The sequence below is a fragment of the Euleptes europaea genome, chromosome 6 (assembly GCF_029931775.1).
Source record: "Euleptes europaea isolate rEulEur1 chromosome 6, rEulEur1.hap1, whole genome shotgun sequence".
NCBI lineage: Eukaryota > Metazoa > Chordata > Lepidosauria > Squamata > Sphaerodactylidae > Euleptes > Euleptes europaea.
The window spans coordinates 7,179,801-7,199,772 of NC_079317.1; the positions used below are offsets into that span (position 1 = coordinate 7,179,801).

The 19,972-nt window shown below is 48.1% G+C and overlaps 1 protein-coding gene across 1 annotated transcript in view; it reads left to right on the forward strand.

Annotated features, from left to right (window-relative positions):
* ARMH4 (armadillo like helical domain containing 4) overlaps positions 1-19,972 on the forward strand; it is a 46,805-nt gene that overhangs the window by 23,075 nt on the left and 3,758 nt on the right. Inside the window, exons 4-7 of the mRNA XM_056850694.1 lie at positions 2,052-2,054; positions 2,674-2,934; positions 16,544-16,575; positions 19,621-19,755. Coding sequence (XP_056706672.1) covers positions 2,052-2,054; positions 2,674-2,934; positions 16,544-16,575; positions 19,621-19,755 — 431 coding nt within the window. The remainder of the gene's footprint in view (positions 1-2,051; positions 2,055-2,673; positions 2,935-16,543; positions 16,576-19,620; positions 19,756-19,972) is intronic.

A 19,972-nucleotide genomic window follows, 5' to 3' on the forward strand; every position in this document is an offset into this window, starting at 1 on the left:
AACCCTACTGAGTGACCGTACTTTCTATCAGCCTGACCTGCCTCACAAGGCAGCTGTAGGGATAAACTGGGGCAGCCGAGAAGAAACAGGAACGCCTCTCTGAGCTCGCAGGAAGGGCAGGATAAACGTGCGATAGCGAGAAAGCCATGTTTCCGATAACTGAGTGGCACACCACTTGCTTTTTGGAGCACGGCGGGTTTATTGATTGATTTACTTTATTCATGGCCTCCTTTTCTCGCTGAGGCTCAAGGTGGATTACTGAATAAATCAAGGTGATCAGACATCCGGTGAGCAACGCAACAGGATTAAGAGTCGCAAAACGGGCGAACGAGGCGAACAGCGAACTGTCCAAGGCAAGGAACACTAGAAATAAAGGCAAAAAGTGGAATTACGAAGGCGTGCGAAGGCCATTGTGGTGTCCTCGTTAAAATGCCTGGCTAGGACGGGAAAGACCTGGGTTCAAATCTCCACTCAGCCATGGAGCTCACTAGTACGGCAATCCCCTACAGATCTGCAGCACTAAAGTCAGTGGTGTTATAAGGGTGTAATTCTGCTCAGAACTGACTTGTTACTGACCCTGAATTAGACATTTTTGCTTAGCCTTACCTACCCCACAGGGTTGTTGTGGAGATAAAATTGGTAATGGTGTGTGCACGTTATCCTGAGCTGCTTAGAGAAAGGGTGGGATGGAAACATATTACGTTCAGGAATGCAGTACTCAGCATTTGTCACAAGAGTACTTGAGTTAGATTCAAGGGCGACAGTTCCAATGGGCGTGTTTATTAGTCCTAGAGCAGACTTCTGTGTCTTTTGAACTTTCCATAATTTGGCATGTCGATATGCAGTGATAACATCGAGCATTTGCAATATGCAGTGCTCCAGAGGTGGTACATTATGGCACCCTCTAACGCAGTGGTTCCCAACCTTTTTTTGACCAGGGACCACTAGGACTTTTTTGTTCGGTGCAGGGACCCCAAGGTTCAAAATAAAAATTCCGGGAATTTGAAAATAAACTTTAATCATAACTGTTAGTTAAACATTAAACTTAGAATACTATTTGAATATATATTTTTATAATAGAGAACTTTTAATTGAAAATATTAATTTATTATGGGGTTATAACTTTGTTTTGCGGACCTTAATTTAGTTCTCGCGGACCCCTGGGGGTCCACGGACCCCTGGTTGGGAACCAGTGCTCTAACGGCTGCTCCCACATGGCTCTTGAGCTCCGCCATGGCCCCCAAACTGGAGTGGTCTTTTTCAGAGCATCCACACTATAAGAACATAAGTAAAGACCTGCTGGATCAGGCCAAGGCCCATCAAATCCAGCAGTCTGTTCACACAGTGGCCAACCAGGGGCCTCTAGGAAGCCCACAAGCAAGACGACTGCAGCAGCACCATCCTGCCTGTGTTCCACAGCACCCAATATAATAGGCATGCTCCTCTGATCCTGGAGAGAATAGGTATGCATCATGACTAGGATCCATTTTGACTAGTAGCCATGGATAGCCCTCTCCTCCATGAACATGTCCACTCCCCTCTTCAAGCCTTCCAAGTTGGCAGCCGTCACCATATCCTGGGGCAGGGAGTTCCACAATTTGCCCATTTCTGTGCTTTCTGGCTTCCACCCTGCTTTCCTGTGATCTTTCTCAAACATGCTTTGGAAAGATTGCAGTCAAAGTGGGTTTTCATGCCATGGGGACAGGAAAGTGTGGGTTTTTGAAACTCTCACCTGCAAAAGCACCATTTTACAACCATGTCCCCTCGTAGCCACTCTGCACCTCTAGAGAGCCTTTAGCTGGCTTTCATTTTTTTATTTTATTTTTTATTTTTAAGGTAGTTGTTATAGTGTTATACCAGGAGAAAAATAAGGCCGCATCAGTAGGCAGGAAGGACAAGAAGAACAAGGTGCATGGTAGAGAGTTTATTTAGTCCTTCTAGATCCCTACGTGTTTCCTATACAGCTTCGTCAGGGGACCTTCTATAGAGATTTCTCAGCTCCCGCCTTGAACAATTAACTGTTCAAGGTGGGAGCTGAGAAATCTCTATAGAAGGTCCCCTGATGAAGCTGTGTGCGAAACGCGTAAGGATCTAGAAGGGCTAAATAAACTCTCTACCTTGTGTAGCGTTATACCGTCATAGCAATGTACTGTTATAGCTCTATAGCAATATTATCACTAACGTTCTGAATATGCAACCATGGCCAAAATGACTAATCTAGTAAATAAAGATCAACACTATGAGCTGAAAAATGGAAACTTTTTTATCAGAACATAACGGTTTAATGATAAAAGAGTATAGAGGATAGAAGGTTAGAATTGTTTTTACAAATCATATTTTCATGTTGAAATCTATTTTCTGCAATTTATACTAACGTGTAAAGGTTTAACATAGAGTAGAAATAATGGATGTTAGAATCAATTATCAATTATATTTTAATATCTCTATAAACTATATTTCTGTGTTGGACAACTGCCCTGATTTGTGTAGGCCATGCAGCTATTTGACGCTTATGTATGTTCCCTTTTCCCGTACTTTCCCTACCCTTTTCCTTCATAATAAAAAATTTAAAAAAAGGAGAGGAGGCCAGTCTAAGGCACAAACTGTGGTGATAACCGGTGAATGAAACCCTCTGCATTTTCCTCAAAATTGCCTTGTTTGCTGCCCGTCTAGAGGAAGAAGAGGAAGAGGAGGAGGAAGAAGAGGAAGAGGAACCAGATGAAGAGGACGAGGAGGAAGACGATGAGGACGAGAAAGATGCCAATTCGATGGACGAAAGCCTGGATGGAGACGGCGACCAGTCTAGTTTCACCCTCCCTGGAGAGACGTCTCCGGACCCCCTGGAAAGCCTGGAGAACCCTGTGGGGGAGATCTCTGGAGTATCATACCAGGTTCCAGGTGCCATCGAATGGGAACGGCAGAACCAGGGCCTAGGTAAGCAAAACTCATTTTCTACCCCATGTGAAGGTCTCACGACCATCCACCCATACGCTTGTAGGGAAACATTCATGTCCTTTTTTTGTCCATCGAGTCACAGCCTAGGGAGGCAGTTTGGCCTTTGGATGACGAGGGGAATACAAGGAAGTTGGGGAGATGGCAGAGAAACTGAATTAATTTCTTGCATCTGTTTTCACTGTGGAAAATGTGGGGCACACACCCTTGCCAGGACTACTGCTGTTAGGAAGGGTGTCTGAAGAACTGAGTCAAATTGAGGTGGTGAGAGATGAAAAGCAACCAAAATGATCAGGGGGTTAGAGCAACTGCCCTATGAGGAGCAGTTAAAATGCTTAGGGCTGTTTAGCTTGGAAAGAAGGCGGTTAAGGGGAGACATGATAGAGGTCTATGAAATCAAGCATGGTATGGAGAGAGTGGACAGGGAGAAGCTTTTCTTCCTCTCTCATAATACTAGAACCTAGGGTCATCTGCTGAAGCTGGAGGGTGAGAGATTCAAAACAGATACTGTAGAAGGAAGTATTTCTTCACACAACGCATAGTTAAATTGTGGAACTCCCTGCCCCAGGATGTGGTGATGGCTGCCAGCTTGGAAGACTTTTAAGAGGGGAGTGGACATGTTTATGGAGGAGAGAGGTATTCATGGCTACTAGTAAAAATGGATACTAGTAATGATGCATGCCTATTCTCTCCAGGATCAGAGGAGAGTGCCTATTATATGAGGTGCTGTGGAAGACAGGCAGGATATTGCTGCTGCTGCAGTCGTCATGTTAGTGGCTTCCTAGAGGCACCTGGTTGGCCACCTTGTGAACAGACTGCTAGACTTGAAGGGCCTTGGTCTGATCCAGCAGGGCTGCTTCTTCTTCTCCTCCTCCTCCTCCTCCTCCTCCTCCTTCTCCTCCACAGCAGTGATGGGGAAACCACTCATGCCTGCCCCCCCTGTGGAAACCACCCTTGTGTTTCTGGTCGAAAGCAAAACAAAAGAGAAAAGAAAGGGATTGAGGAAAGAATATTTGTGTCTGTGTGTCACCTCTAATTGGCCCTTAAATGGATCACCATTTAAGCATTTGACAAGCCCGCCTTAGACGAATATTCAGCTCCATTAACCAAGCAGTGCATCCAGCATGTACATCTGCAGCGTTCACCAGCTAGCTCCTTACCCACTTAACGGCAAAACCATCTATAATCCTAAAGGGAATGTAAAGCTATCAACTGCCCAGCCTGCTTTGGGCACATCCCGGGGGTATAGATTTTGCTTCCGGCGCCTTCCTTGCTTCTCCCATTCAACAGAGGCAGACGAACGGTCTCAGAGACCCAAACTGTGCCTTGGACCGGCATCCTTTTTTGTCAGGTATAGCTTCAAGGTCTCTCTAGCACGATACCCAGGTGCTTCCAGGTAGCCTTCTTGCATCCTGGGGATAAAATCCTGGAGGTCTTAAATGGAACAGAAAACGAAATAGCAAGAAAAAGAAGAAGAGTTGGTTTTTATACCCTGCTTTTCTCTACCTCTAAGGAGTCTCAAAGCGGCTTACACTCACCTTTCCCTTCCTCTCCCTGCAACAGGCACCTTGTGAGGTAGCCGAGGTGGAGGGAGTTGTGAGAAAACTGTGACTAGCCCAAGGTCACCCAGCAAACTTCATGTGGAGGAGTGGGGATGGACTCTAATCTGGAGAACTGGGTTCGATTCCCCACTCCTCCGCGTGAAGCCTGCTGGGTGACCTCGGGCCACTCACAGTTCTCTCCGAACTCTCAGCCCTGCCTACCTCATGAGGTATCTGTTGTGGGGAGAGGAAGGCGATTGTAAACCAATTTGAGTCTCCTTAAAGGTAGAGAAAATCGGGGTATAAAAACCAACTCTTCCTCTTCATCCCAGAAATAGAGGCTTCCCTGAAGCTGTCTGAAATGGGTGAAGCTGTATGAAACAGACCAGAATGCCCCAGGGCTTTGGGTAGGGTTGCCAACCTCCAGATGGTGGAAAACAAATCAGACACCTCTATACACTTATCTTAAGATGAGAAATTCAGTATAGGAATAGCTGTAAATAATGCCAACAAATTTGTGGCTATATATTTTCAGTATGTGGTAATATACCCACCAACATCTCATATTACCAACAAAAACATGTATTTATTTCTTATGCACATAGAATTTTTAAACAGTGAAATATTTTAGCAATTCCTATAAGAGGTAAGTATTGCAATAGTTTAAAATGTCCCCTATAAGGTATATAATGTCCTATAAGATGTATTTCTTTTCTTTTGCAGCAGCTGGTTGGTTGAAGGAGAAAACGATCGTTTCAAGGCACAAAGGCCAATTCTTCTTCAGTTCTTCCTATATGATACAACAAATAAAGCTTTTTGATAATTATACATATCTTTAAAAATTATTATTCTATATCAAGACTGCAATAAATAACAATTCCAACACTCTCATTAATATATATATACTTACAAAAATACGTCCTATGCAATTACTCATCATCATCCATAGTAACAGGTTTCAGTCGAATAACCATTTATGGATATGATATACAATAAATCCCACACAGGGTAAGTGACAGGAATCGATCCACTCCGGTAACGATCCTAATGGCGTTATTACAATAGTGCAAGCTAGTTACCTAAATAGCTCTCCGGTGTTCGCTCCTCAATGCAGCTGATGTACATCGCCTGTGAGCCAGATTCTTAAAGTGACAGTACTCATTTACAGAAAACAGGACAAATCATTCTCTAAGTTTAAACCCTGTGGCGCCATGGTATTCAAAACATGTATAAAGTATGCTTCCTTACGTCTAAGGATTCTTTCATAGTCACTCCTATTAAATCTGTTACTTTGTAGACGCCAAATCACAAAGAATCTTAGCTCATTCTCATTGTGTTTTAATTTTAAAAAATGGTCGACGACCGGGGCTGTAGTTAAACCTGCCCTAATTCTAGATCTGTGCTCTAAGATCCGTGCTTTTATTGGCCGTACGCTAGAGCCAACATAAAAAAGTTGGCAGGGACAAATGAGGCAATAAATACAATATTTGGTATTGCAATTAGAAAATGAGCGCAATTTGAACTTGAAATCTGAATCTGTTCTTTTAAATTCCTTCACCTCCAATGCCAAATTGCAGGCGAGGCACCGATGACACTTGAAATGTCCCACAACAGATGGTCTTTTAGTCTCCCTGTATATATCAGAATGAACCAGTCTATCTTTCAATGCATAGGTTTTTTTAAAGCCTATTTTTGGAGGTACTGCACATCCGGGAATATCAGACAATAAATGCCAATGTTTCTTTACAATCCCTGCAATCTGTGCTGATAGGTGACTATGCTGTAGAGCGAAAGCTAAAGGTTTGACCCCTTCTCTATCCTTACAATTCCTATAAATTAAAGTGTCCCGATCCACATTATTTGCCTTCCATCTAGCTTTTTGGATGACTTTCCTGGGATACCCCCTATCCTCCAAAGCAGTTTCTAGAGCTGCTGCATGTTGCTGATAGTCTGGTGGACACGTATTATTGCGTTTAATGCGCAAAAATTGTCCGTAGGGTAAATTCTCCCTCATATGCCTAGGATGAAAGGATTGAAAATGTAAAAGAGCATTCCTATCTGTCTCCTTTTTATACAAGGTCACCGCCAGTTTGTTTTTATCCTTATATACCATTGTGTCCAGATAAGGGATGTGCTCCCTATCCGATTTCCCAGTGAACTGGACACTAGCACAGCTATTTAACCAGTCCAAAAATGAACCAAAATCTATATCCGGGGAAAGCAAAAATAAAAGATCATCTATGTACCGTCGATACCCCCACACTTGCTCTTTAAAGGGGTGGTTGCCATAAATATACTTTTTCTCGAAATCAATCATATAAATATTCGCGACGGTCGGGGCTACCGGAGAGCCCATAGCGATCGTTACCGGAGTGGATCGATTCCTGTCACTTACCCTGTGTGGGATTTATTGTATATCATATCCATAAATGGTTATTCGACTGAAACCTGTTACTATGGATGATGATGAGTAATTGCATAGGACGTATTTTTGTAAGTATATATATATTAATGAGAGTGTTGGAATTGTTATTTATTGCAGTCTTGATATAGAATAATAATTTTTAAAGATATGTATAATTATCAAAAAGCTTTATTTGTTGTATCATATAGGAAGAACTGAAGAAGAATTGGCCTTTGTGCCTTGAAACGATCGTTTTCTCCTTCAACCAACCAGCTGCTGCAAAAGAAAAGAAATACATCTTATAGGACATTATATACCTTATAGGGGACATTTTAAACTATTGCAATACTTACCTCTTATAGGAATTGCTAAAATATTTCACTGTTTAAAAATTCTATGTGCATAAGAAATAAATACATGTTTTTGTTGGTAATATGAGATGTTGGTGGGTATATTACCACATACTGAAAATATATAGCCACAAATTTGTTGGCATTATTTACAGCTATTCCTATACTGAACCTCCAGGTGGTGGCAGGAGATCGCCTGCTATTACAACTGATCTCTAGACAATAGAGATCAATCCACCTGGAGAAAATGGCCACGTTGGCAATTGGACTTTATGACATATAAGTCCCTCCCCTCCCCAAACCCTGCCCTCCTCCGGCTCCTCCCCAAAAACCTCCCGCTGGTGGCAAAGAGGGACCTGGCAACCCTAGCTTTGGGTTGCTCTCCTACTTTGGTGTTGTGCATGTTCACTTTTTGGAAAAAAGAAAGAAAGATTGAAAGCTTGTGTGGAAGAGAGGCTTCTTGAGGACAGGGGAAATCAAAACTCCTGCAGAGGTACTCGCTTGTAGTAAACACATAAATCATATTTTTGCTCTGGGAGCCGAAGAAGAAGAGCCTCTATTAAGAGAACGTATCAGTATCAATATTGTCGTCGCTTCTAGTAACGGCATAATTGCTTCCAACCTCAGGCAACTGTTCTTTACCAATAAACCCTGAAAGTGGTATTCATTAGCAAAGGGGGATCGATACGAGCGGGTATGACTGGAGAGTCTCTTTGGCTTTGATTTTTGATAAATAAAAGCCAAAGCTGTGTCTGAGCTCCGAAGCGTAATGAAGGGCCTCCGAAGAACCGTTTTCCATTAACCTATCGGTAATTTAGAAGCGCCGGAGAGATTTGGCTGTCGACATTGGCTTGGAGAGAACATTTGTTAACCCATAGTGATTCATTCTTCCCCCCCCCCCCGCCCCCCACATCCTGTGCATCCAAGCCTTAACCCATTTTCCGGGCCAGTCCGAACTGCCAAGTGGCTCCGTGCGATTGTATACACGGTTGCAGGGAGAGAAACCAGTGTGAGCTGCATTGTACAGATTTGCCAGCTGTTTGGCTGTGACTGCAGCTTCCTGGAAAGGCGGCCAAGGAAATGTCGCCGTATCTCGAAGTGTACAGCTCATTGGTGGTGGAAACTACTTAACATTCTGGGAGATCCCCAGGCCCTGCCTGGAGGTTGGCAAGCGTGGTACTACTCTGTCTTGTTATGGGAACCTTCCCAGGCACGCAGTTCAGTTTCCCCCGAGACCTAATTTGAACGTAGGGTTGCCGGGTGGGTGGTTTCGGTGGGCCGTTGCCTGCCAATCCACACAGCTGCTCTGGAGTGGCAATTGTGCGCGCGCATGGCTGCGCGCACACGACGAAGTCACTTCCGGGTTTACCCCTGGAAAACGCTGCATTGCTGCGGCTGCTGTAGCATTCAATGCCAAATCGGCCACGGTGATGCGGCCCTTCCAGAAGTAAACATGGAAGAGAACATGTGAACACTTGAAGCTGCCTTATGCTGAACCAGACCCTCGGTCCATCAAAGTCAGTATTGTCTACTCTGACCGGCAGCGGCTCTCCAGGGTCTCAAGTGGAGGTCTTTCAATTCACCTACTTGCCTGGTCCCTTTAACTGGAGATGCCGGGGATTGAACCTGGGACCTTCTGCATGCCAAGCAGACGCTCCACCACTGAGGCACAGCCCAGTGGTCATCATGTGTGCGCAGCTACCCCAGCAAAGAAGAAGTAGAAGTTGAAGTAGTAGTACTAGTAGTTGGTTTTTATATGCCGACTTTCTCTGCCACTTAAGGGAGACTCAAACCGGCTTACAATCACCTTCCCTCCCCCTCCCCACAACAGACACCCTGTGAGGTAGGTGGGGCTGAGAGAGCTGTGACTAGCCCATGGTCACCCAGCTGGCTTCGGGTGTAGGAATGAGGAAACCAACTTGGTCCCCCAGATCAGCCTCCGCCGCTCATGTGGAGGAGTGGGGGAATCAAACCCGGCTCTCCAGGTCAGAGTCCACCGCTCCAAACCACCGCTCTTAACCACTACACCACGCTGGCTCTCAAACCAGCTCTCAAACCTCCCGCCGATCGAGAGGAGGGGACCTGGCAGCCCTGTTAGAACGGCAGTGAGTCTCACTCCCCCTTTTAAAAAGCACCTTTTCCTTCATGCAGTTGTATCAAGTCCCGTCTCATTCATTATCCCCCCCCCCCGTCATCCCTTTTGAATCTTAATGAATAGCTGTGGCTGTAATTACGGCACGGGGAGGGGAAGCGGCCCATTAGCGCCGCGCCGTGTTTACAAACCAGCCGCGTTTCTCTTAACTTCTCTTAACGGGAAGGAGTGGCGTAATGATTGCTTTTCCCGTGCTGCATAGTGACAGATACTTTAAAGACTCGTGCAAGAGAGAAACCCCAACAGTTTGCGCGTGCTTAATGGCTGGATGATACGTAACACGGGGAGGATCTGGGATCAGATCATCGCTCTGCGTCTCACAGAAAAAGGAGATGCTTCCTATAGAAGAGAATCATGGAATTATAGACTTGGAAGGGACCACCAGGGTCATCTAGTCAATCAATCAATCAATCAATCAATCAATCAATCCTTTATTGGCATAAAAAGGCACAATACGAAAGGAATAGCAATATTAAAAGGTGCCCTTTAAAAAATAGTTAGTAGACAGTTAATTCAATGTAATTACATTGTTTGTTGATAATACCATCTAGTTAACTGTTTGGCGGGGGTCATCTAGTCCAGCCCCCTGCACAATGCAGGAAATTCACAACTACCTCCCCACCACACACCCAGTGCCCCCTACTCCATGCCCGGAAGATGGCCAAGATGCCCTCCCTCTCATCATCTGCCCAAGGTCACAGAATCAGCACACCTATAATAATGTATCCGTGCAGGCCCTAGGATTACCAACCTCCAGGTGGGGCCTAGAGATCCTCCCAGAATTACAACTGATCTCCAGATGACAGAGATCAGCTCCCCTGGAGGAAATGGCTGCTTTGGAGGGTGGACTTCATGGCATTATATGCCGCTGGGGTCCCTCCCCTCCCCAAACCCTGCCCTCCTCAGGATCCACCCCCAAAACCTCCAGGAATTTCCCAGCCCGGAGTTGGCAACCCTAGAGTTGCAGTGCGCACTTGTGCAATTTGAATCGAGGCCACAGAACTGGCTTTTGCAAAACGATGGTTTCTGACACCAGGGTTTGACCTGCAACAAAACTCTTCCTTTCTGAAATCACCCCATCAGCGATGCTTTCCCAGTAGGGTTTTGTCTGAGCACCTGTCGGCAAGGTTTCCGGCTCCAGACTGGGAAATACGTGGAGTGTTTGGGGGTGGAGCCTGAGGAGGGCGGGGTTTGGGGAGGGGAGGGACTTCAATGGTGCATATAATGCCATAGAGTCCACCTTCCAAAGTGGCCGATTTCTCCAAGTGAACTGATCTTTATTGCCTGGAGATCAGTTGTAATAGAAGAAGAGTTGGTTTTTAGATGCCGACTTTCTCTACCACTTAAGGAAGAATCAAATCGGCTTACAATCGCCTTCCCTTCCCCTCCCCACATCAGACACACTGTAAGATAGGTGGGGCTGAGAGAGCTCTGAGAGCTGTGACTAGCCCAAGATCACCCAGCTGGCTTCGTGTGGAGGAGTGGGGAAACCAACCCCGTTCACCAGATGAGCCTCCGCCGCTCATGTGGAGGAGTGGAGAATCAAACCCGGTCCTCCAGATTAGTCCACAGCTCCAAACCACCGCTCTTGACCACTACACCACGCTACCTCGTGGAGGTTTCCCTTACCATTGTCTGCAGGAGGGCTCACTTTTTATTACCAAAATGAGGAGTTTGCAGGAGAAATTGTCAGCCTAGGGCCTGGGTTCACATCTTCACTGAGGCCTCACTATGCAATATACTTTTCCTGGGTATGTTTCTGGGTGCGACCCTCGTGGTTTGGGAATGCCTGTGTGGGTCTGCATTAGATTGGGATCATGGCTTGTGGGGAAGGTTGCCAACTCTGTGTTGGGAAATTGCTGGAGATTTGGGGGTGGCGCCTAGGGAAGGTGGGGTTTGGGGAAGGGGAGGGACCTCAATGGGGTATAATGCCACAGAGCAGGGGTCCCCAACCTTTTTGAATGGGCGGGCACCTTTGGAATTCAGACGCCACAAAAAACTGCCATTAAATGGCTGCCGAAGGAGGGGGGTAGTTATGAATGTCCTGCATTGTGCAGGGGGCTGGACTAGATGCCCCCTGGTGGTCCCTTCCAACTCTGTGATTCTACGATTCTGTAGCTTATATTGCCTGCTAAAAAACACTCCTGGCTGTGCATTTATATTGAGACCTCCCTGAGCTCTGCATAATTTGGTGCCCTCTGCAAATTCGGCTGCCTCCTTACCCGCCTCTGGCTCCAGATAAGCCGCGCATTACCGCCACGGCTCCAGTCCCTCTACAAAGATGTGGACCTCCTGATCCACGGCGCCTGACCCCCCTTCTCCCTCCCTCTGCTGTCAATAGAGCCGAGCCCTCACGGTTCCTGACAGCTCTGGCCACCCACCTTTGGAAAGCCTCCGTGATTTGACAGGTAAAAATATGGAGGAGATGCAGAGCTTGGATTTGCAATTTTTTTTTTGAAAAAACGGTTATTATTAGTCTTCCTCTGGCTGCCAGGTGCCCTTAAACCTGCATCTTCAGAGTAAAAACACAAGACGAGGGATTCAGACCCAAATTATGCACTAGAAATCAGCCGGTGCAAAATTATCCTTTGCAAAAGATCGGGGGTTGGGGGTGGATTTGCAATGGATGAGTGGTAGGATGTGATCGTGCTTAACCTTGCCTCCACCCACCACTGTGCCCCTGAAGTTTCCTCCCCAGGGAAAGGGCCGTGGCTCACTGCTAGAGCATCTGTGTGGCATCCAGGAGGTCCCAGGTTCAATCACCGGCATCTCCACCTAAAAGGAGCAGGCAGTCAGTACTTGAAGGGATGTCATTCTAGAGCAGTGATGGCGAGCCTTTTAGAGACCGAGTGCCCAAACTGGAACCCAAAACCCACTTATTTATTGCAAAGTGCCAACACGGCAATTTAACCTGAATACTGAGGTTTTAGTTTAGAAAAAACAACTTCCCTGGACTCCCTGCTGGGCAGCAGGGAGTCCAGGGAAGGGGGCAGGGCCTTTGAACTGCTCCACGCTGCCTGCAAAAACTGCATTAGAACAAAAACTGCATTAGACCTAATATAGCTGCGAACCAGACATCCATAGTGGTACCTTCACATTCAGAGGCAGTCTACCAGTTGTGGGAGGGCTGTATTCTCCATTCTTGAGGAAGTCCTGGAGAGACCTAGCAGGCATTTGCTGGAATCAGGAAAGTTTTCAGGGAGGGACGGAGGGAGGAAAAGGAAAGGAAGAAAGGAAGGAAGAGCTTTCTGGCCAGGGAAGGAAGGGGGCTTCTGGGCTGGTGAGTAGGGTAGCAGCCACCTCGTGCGCCAAGGAAAGGGGGTTTTGGTGGGGAAGGGGGCTTCTGGGCCAGCATGAGAGGCAGCTGCAGCCTCGCAAGCTGAGGAAAGGGGCTTCTGGCGGGGGGGGGGGGGAGAATGAGGCTTCTGGGCCAGCGCGCTGCCACCTTGCGCGCCCAGGAAAGGGGTTTTGAAGGGAGAGGGGAAAGGGGGCTGCAGGGCAGCTGCCTTGTGACCCAGGAAAAGGGTTTTTGCCCATGGAAGGCACCGAGGGAGAAAGGGAAGGGGGCTGGAGGGCCGGCTCGCGAGGCGGCAGCCGCCTCGTGCGCTCTGCAAAGGGTTTTTTGGCCGGGGAGGGGGGGAGTGAAAGGAAGAAGGGGGCTGGAGGACGACAGCCGCCTCGTGCGCCCTGCAAAAGGGTTTTTGGCTGGGAGAGGGAGAAGGGGGCTGGAGGGCGGCAGCCGCCTCGTGCACTCTGCAAAGCGTTTTTTGGCTGGGGAGGAGGGGAGGGAAAGGGAGAAGGGGGCTGGAGGGCGACAGCTGCCTCGTGCGCCCGCAAAGGGTTTTTTGGCCAGGAGAGGGAGAAGGGGGCTGGAGGGCGGCAGCCGCCTCTGCGCTCTGCAAAGGGGTTTTTGGCCGGGAAGGAGGGGAGGGAAAGGGAGAAGAGGGCTGGAAAGCGGCAGCCGCCGCGTGCATCCCGCAAACGGGTTTTTGGCCGGGGAGGGGGGGAGAGGGGAAAGGCTGGGCGGCGGAGAGTCCAGGGGAAAGGGTTGGGGCCTTTGAACTGCTCCGCGCTGCCTGCAGGCAGCGCAGAGCAGTTCAAAGCTGGCGGCGGGGAGGGCAGGGGCCCCGCCGCCCAGCTGAGCCATGCGTGCCAGCAGAGAGGGCGACGCGTGCCGGAGTCGGCACGCGTGCCATAGGTTCGCCAACACGGTTCTAGAGGATGGTGCCGAGTTGTTTTCTGTTGGCCCAAAAGGTCGGACCAGAATCAACGGGTTGGAATTAAATCAAAAGAGTTTCCGTCTAGACATTAGGAAGAACTTTCTAGCAGTTAGAGCGGTTCCTCAGTGGAACAGGCTTCCTCGGGAGGTAGTCAGCTCTCCTTCCCTGGAGGTTTTTTAGCAGAGGCTAGATGGCCATCTGTCAGCAATGCTGATTCTGTGACCTTAGGCAGATGATGAGAGGGAGGGCATCTTGGCCATCTTCTGGTCACTAGGGGTGTGGAGGGGGGGAGGTAGTTGTGAATTTCCTGCATTGTGCAGGGGGTCGGACTAGATGACCCTGGTGACCCCTTCCAACTCTACGATTCTATGAGAAAGCCTCAGACCCTGAAGAGCCACGGAGAGGGACCACGGCTCAGTGGAAGAGCATCTGCTTTGTATGCAGAAGGTCCCAGGTTCGATCCCCGGCATCTCCAGTTAAAAGGAGCAGGCATTAGGTGTTGTGAAGCGCCTCTGTCTGAGACCCTGGAGAGGACAGGTTCAATCCCCGGCATCTCCAGTTAAAGGGACCAGGCAGGTAGGGGATGGGAAAGACCTCCGCCTGAGACCCTGGAGAGCCATGGAGAGGAGCCGTGGCTCAGTGGTAGAGCAGCTACTTGGCATGCAGAAGGTCCCAGGTTCAATCCACGGCATCTCCAGTTAAAGGGACCAGGCAAGTAGGTGATGTGAAAGACCTCCGCCTGAGACCCTGGAGAGCCATGGAGATGGGCTTTGGATCAGTGGTAGAGCCTCTGCTTGGCATGCAGAAGGTCCCAGGTTCAATCCCCGGCATCTCCAGTTAAAGGGACCAGGCAAGTAGGTGATGTGTAAGACCTCTCTGCCTGAGACCCTGGAGAGCCGGTCTGAGTATACAATACTGACTTTGATGGGCCGAGGGTCTGATTCAGTAGAAGGCAGCTTCATGTGTTCATGTGTCCAAAAGATCAGGCCCCAGGCCAGAAGGCACCTTTTCTTTGTGGCCAGAGGGATCAGAGAGAGAGGCGGGAGGCGCTCCTCAAAGGCCTCCCTCGATACTCTGGAGTGGATAATTGGGAAATTAGCAATCTGAAGAGTTGTCAGGGCAGGCGGCTGAGGGGAAATTAGCCTCCTTCACACTTGTCAAGGGAACAGGGAGGGAAAGCGGGGAAATGCCCCTGGGAAAGCCGTTTTGACAGCTGCTTGGGAAGGGGGGCTAGAGGCCGCGGGCCTGACCGGTGGCGAACGCTCTGCCGTGCCCCAGCCGAGGTGCAGTCGGCGTGCGTTTGAGGACGGAAGGCATCGAGCACACTACTAGCGGGTCTGTTAGAAGAAGAAGAGTTGGTTTTTCTAGGCCGGCTTTCTCTACCACTTAAGGGAGAATCAAACCGGCTTACAATCGCCTTCCCCTCCCCTCCCCACAACAGACACCCTGTAGGGTAGGTAGGGCAGAGAGAGCTCTAAGAAAGCTGTGACTAGCCCAAGGTCACCCAGCTGGCTTCACGTGAAGGAGTGGGGAAACCAACCAAAGTTCACCAGATTAGCCTCCGCCGCTCGTATGGAGGAGTGGGGGAATCAAACCCGGTTCTCCAGGTCAGAGTCCACCGCTCCAAACCACCGCTCTTAACCACTATACCACGTTGTTAGGGATGCCAGCTCTGGGTTGTGTTGGGGAGGTTTTGGTGGGGGAGCCTGAGGAGGACAGGTTTTGGGGAGGGGTGGGACTTTGAGGGGGTGCAGTGCCACAGAGTCCACCTTCCATTTTCTCCGGGGGAACTGATCTCTGCCGCTTGGAGATCAGTTGTAATCCCAGGGGATCTCCAGCCACCACCTGGAGGCTAGTAATCAAAAAACCGCTTGCAAGTGCTAAGTAGGGAGTGTGGAAATCAAGAAAGTAGCACAAAACAATTCTTTCTATAATAAGAAGACCAAACTATAGCAATTAATGCTATTAAGAATATGTATTGGAAACTTACAAAGAACAAAATTCTGGAGCAAAAAAGTATCACATAGGTAATTAAGACCCCAACTTTCAATAAGGGCTTTACAATACAAATATGAGCCCAAATTCTCAATCCTTATTCAGGCTACATAAATAGTTTCATAAAGTGCATGAGTGAACCATGGGAACAATATTCAGTCCTTATAAAGTCCGCAAGAATAATTTCATAAAGTGCATCAGTAGGTCGCAAAGGCGAGATGAAGGGCAATGGAAATCCGGTATAATTCTATTTCGTGCAGTCTTTTTCAAGCCTTCAATCTTTTTGTGCACTATTCAGTCAATTCACATGGGAGTGTACCCTTTCCTTGTATCTGGACAGCTGGCAACCTTAGGTGCAACTGTTCCCAACGTGAAGATGCAGCAGCAGGGGACAGCATCTGTTTTTTGAGACACATTTGGGACCCAGGCCCCAAAAACTAGAGCTGGAAACCCGGTTTATGGAATAACACGTGGCAGTAGGGTGGCCGCATCCAGGTTGGGAAACTCGGTGGAGATCTGTGGATGGAGCCTGGGGAGGGCAGAGACCTCAGCGGGGTATAATGCCAGAGAGTCCACCCTCCAAAGTAGCCATTTTCTCCAGGGGAACTGATCTCTGTAGTCTGGGGATGAGCTGTGATTCCAGGGTATCCCCCAGGTCCCACCTGGAGGCCGGCTTCCCTATCTCCTCCATTTTATCCTCACAACAACCCTGTGAGGTCGGCTACGTCGAGAGGGTGTGACCGGCGCAAGGCCACTCAGCAAACTTCCAGGGATGTGAGTGGGGATTCAGATCTGGTCCATATCCCAGTCCGACCCAGTAACCCACCACATCTCTCTGGCTGTGGTGATGATCTGACGCCGTCTCCATGTTAGGTGTTCTTTTTTTGCGTTTTCAGCCTTATAATGTTTTGGTGGTTGCTTTTTTCTAGTGAGAAATTGGATGAAAAAGCTGAAGGACAAGGTAAGCGACTCTTCTTTTCGCCAGCTTTGTTTCAAAGGTGACAACGTTTTTGTCTTGAATTCTGGAACGATGAAGAACGAAGCTAGTGACGGGTCCAGATGACGTCTTTTCGGAGAAAAACGGATATCCGGTCCCTTATATAAGAAGTCAAATGTAGGGAATGTGAAGGGGGGAGAGAGGGTCATCTGCTGAAGCTGGAGGGTGAGAGCTTCGAAACAGACGAAAGGAAGTATTTCTTCACACAACACATAGTTAAATTGTGGAACTCCCTGCCCCAGGATGTGGTGATGGCTGCCATCCTGGAAGGCTTGAAGAGGGGAGTGGACATGTTCATGGAGGAGAGGGCTATCCATGGCTACTAGTCACAATGGATACCAGTCATGATGCAGACCTATCCTGTCCAGGATCAGAGGCGCATGCCTATTATATTAGGTGCTGTTTAACATGGGCAGGATGCTGCTGCAGTCGTCCTGCTTGTGGGCTTCCTAGAGGCACCTGGTTGGCCACTGTGTGAACAGACTGCTGGACTTGATGGACCTTGGTCTGATCCAGCAGGGTCTTTCTGATGTTCTTATGAGCCCTCAGCTGTCTTGGGCCCTAGACTTTCGGAGCCTTCCTATCCACCACCCACCCCTGGGAGCTTTTTCCAGTCCCCTGTAAAATACGACCTCAACAAAGGGTTATTTGCAAGTACTGAGAATCCTGCGGGATTTTTCATCACTGAATCTATCAAACGCATTTTTTTTAAAAAAAATCCTGCCTTCTAAGGAGTTTAGAGCCGTGTCCATTGTTCTTCTCTCCTCAATTTATCCTCACAACATCCCCGCAAGGTGGGTTAGGCCGAGAGAGAGTGGTTGGCCCAAAGTCACCCAGCGAGCTTTCTTGGCTATTCGGGGATTAGAACCCCCATCTGCCAAAGTCCTGATCTGGGACTCCAACTGACCTATCAAACAGGCTCTTCTAGCGCCAGTTTTCATGTTTCTTCATTCCTTACGTATTGAATTCTTTGCCAGCAGAGATTTGTTTTAGCCTGGGTCGTTTTAACAAAATTATTTATAACCGTTTTAATGAAGGGGTGGATCCGATGTGCTGCTTACAGAGCTCTGCTTGCTCTCTTCCCCCCCCCCCGCTATAGTTTCCGGGCTGTCCGGGGATCTGGGACCACTGGAAATAGAGCTGGACTTGATGCCAGGGTCTGGAGTGGAAGGGTGGAATCTCTAGAACACTGGTTCCCAACTGGGGGTCCATGGACCCCCAGGGGTCCGCGAGAACTAAATTAAGGTCCGCAAAACAAAGTTATAAACCATAATAAATTAATATTTTCAATTAAAATTTCTCTATTATAAAAATATATATTCAAATATTATTCTAAGTTTAATGTTTAACTAACAGTTATGATTAAAGTTTATTTTCAAATTCTCTGAATTTTTATTTTGAACCTTGGGGTCCCTGCACCGAACAAAAAAGTCCTAGTGGTCCCTGGTCAAAAAAAGGTTGGGAACCACTGCTCTAGAACTGCCCGATCCTCGGTGCTCAGAAACGTTCTCGTTGCAGCTGCCCTTGGGGTTTTCGGTGCGTGGTTGGCTCTGCCTCCTGCGGCGGCCATTCCCCAGCGTGCCCACGGGCTCAAAAAGTCCGGGGTCTCCTGGCTTAGTAGATTTCAGGCAAAATCCGGCCCGGCCTTAAGAGGGTGTCGAGTGTCTGTCTTGTCAAATCCCCTCCTGCAAGGGAAAACGTGCGCGCCGGCTGAATCTCATCTTTTTTAGCGCCTCATTATGGCTTTTCAATTTGCATGAGAGGAGAAAGGAAGGCTGGGAAGGGAGCCGAAGGCTCTCGCGTGAGTCCCTCGGGCCACGGCTCTTGTTTGTAAGGACAGGAATAGAAATTAATTTCTTCCGAATCCCGGATTTCACAAGGGAAGAAGGCAATATAAATACTGAGCGTCAGGGAAAAATAGAAGCAAAAAGGCTGCACGAGGCTATGAAACAAATTAATTTAGGCAATGACCACAGTATGTATGTATTACATTATATATATATATATATATATATATATATATGTATATGTAATACTATATTGTATTATAATATATAATAAAATGTGACATTAAAGCATAGGGTTGCCAACCTCCAGGTACTAGCTAGAGATCTCCTGCTACTGCAGCTGATCTCCAGCCGATAGAGATCAGTTCTCCTGGAGGAAATGGCCGCTTTGGCAATTGGACTCTATGACATTGAAGTCCCTCCCCAAACTTTGCCCTCCTCAGGCTCCGCCCCCAAAACCTCCCACCGTTGGCAAAGAGGGACCTGACAACCCTATTAAAGCATCATCCTTGTGTGCAAAGGACATATCGAAACGCAGAATACGAATCCACTTTTTTTAAATAAAAAAATACAGTTTAATCAACAGCAATACTGGTTTACGATCTCCGTCAATATTGACATGCGTTGGTGGGGTGCAGGTCATGTGACAATTTGTTTATTTATATCTTTATTTACTTTATTTATATCCCACTTTTCTCCCCAGTGGGGGCCCAAAGCAGCTTACAGTATTTCCCCCCTCCTACATTTTATCCTCACAACTACCCTGTGAGGTAGGTTAGGTGGGGAGTGCATGACTGGCCCATGTTTCCATGGCAGAATGGGGAGGGACTTCAGTGCCACAGAGTCCAATGGCCAAAGTGGCCATTTTCTCCAGGGGAACTGATCTCTGTTGCCTGGAGGTCAGTTGTGACAGCGGGTGATCTCCAGCCACCACCTGGAGGTTGGCAACCCTAGTTGTCAACTCTGGCTTGGGGAAATTCCTGGAGATTTGAGGGTGGAGCCTGGGGAGGGACCTCAGTGGAGAACAATGCCACAGAGTCCACCCTCCAAAGCAGCCATTTTCTCCAGGGGAGCTGACCTCTTTTGCCTGGAGATCATCGAAATTTCGGGAGAGCTCCATACTCCACCTGGAAGTTGGCAACCTCAGCCAAAGGGAGGAAAAATCACATCTGAGCTGACCGTCTGCTTGCTACTCCTGCAGCTGCCTCTTCTTTCCTTGCAGGCGGGTTACATGTCCGGGATGCTGGTGCCAGTCGGGGTCGGCATCGCCGGAGCCCTCATGATTCTCGTCACCCTCTACAGCGTGAAGATTATGAACCGCCGGCGCAGAAACGGCTTCAAGAGACACAAGCAAAAGGTATCGACACGCTAGGGCTGTGTGGAACTGGTCTCTTCCCTGCCTATTTTTGGCTCATGGACAGAGTTTCCTTGCGGTAGATCACAATGGGTAGCCGTGTTTGTCACTAGCAGTAGAAATTTGCAAGATCTGAGCAATTTGCTCAGATTTTGCAAGATTTTTGCGTCAATTTGCAAGATCTGAGCAAGGCTGTCAAAGTTAGGACATTTTTTTTTTA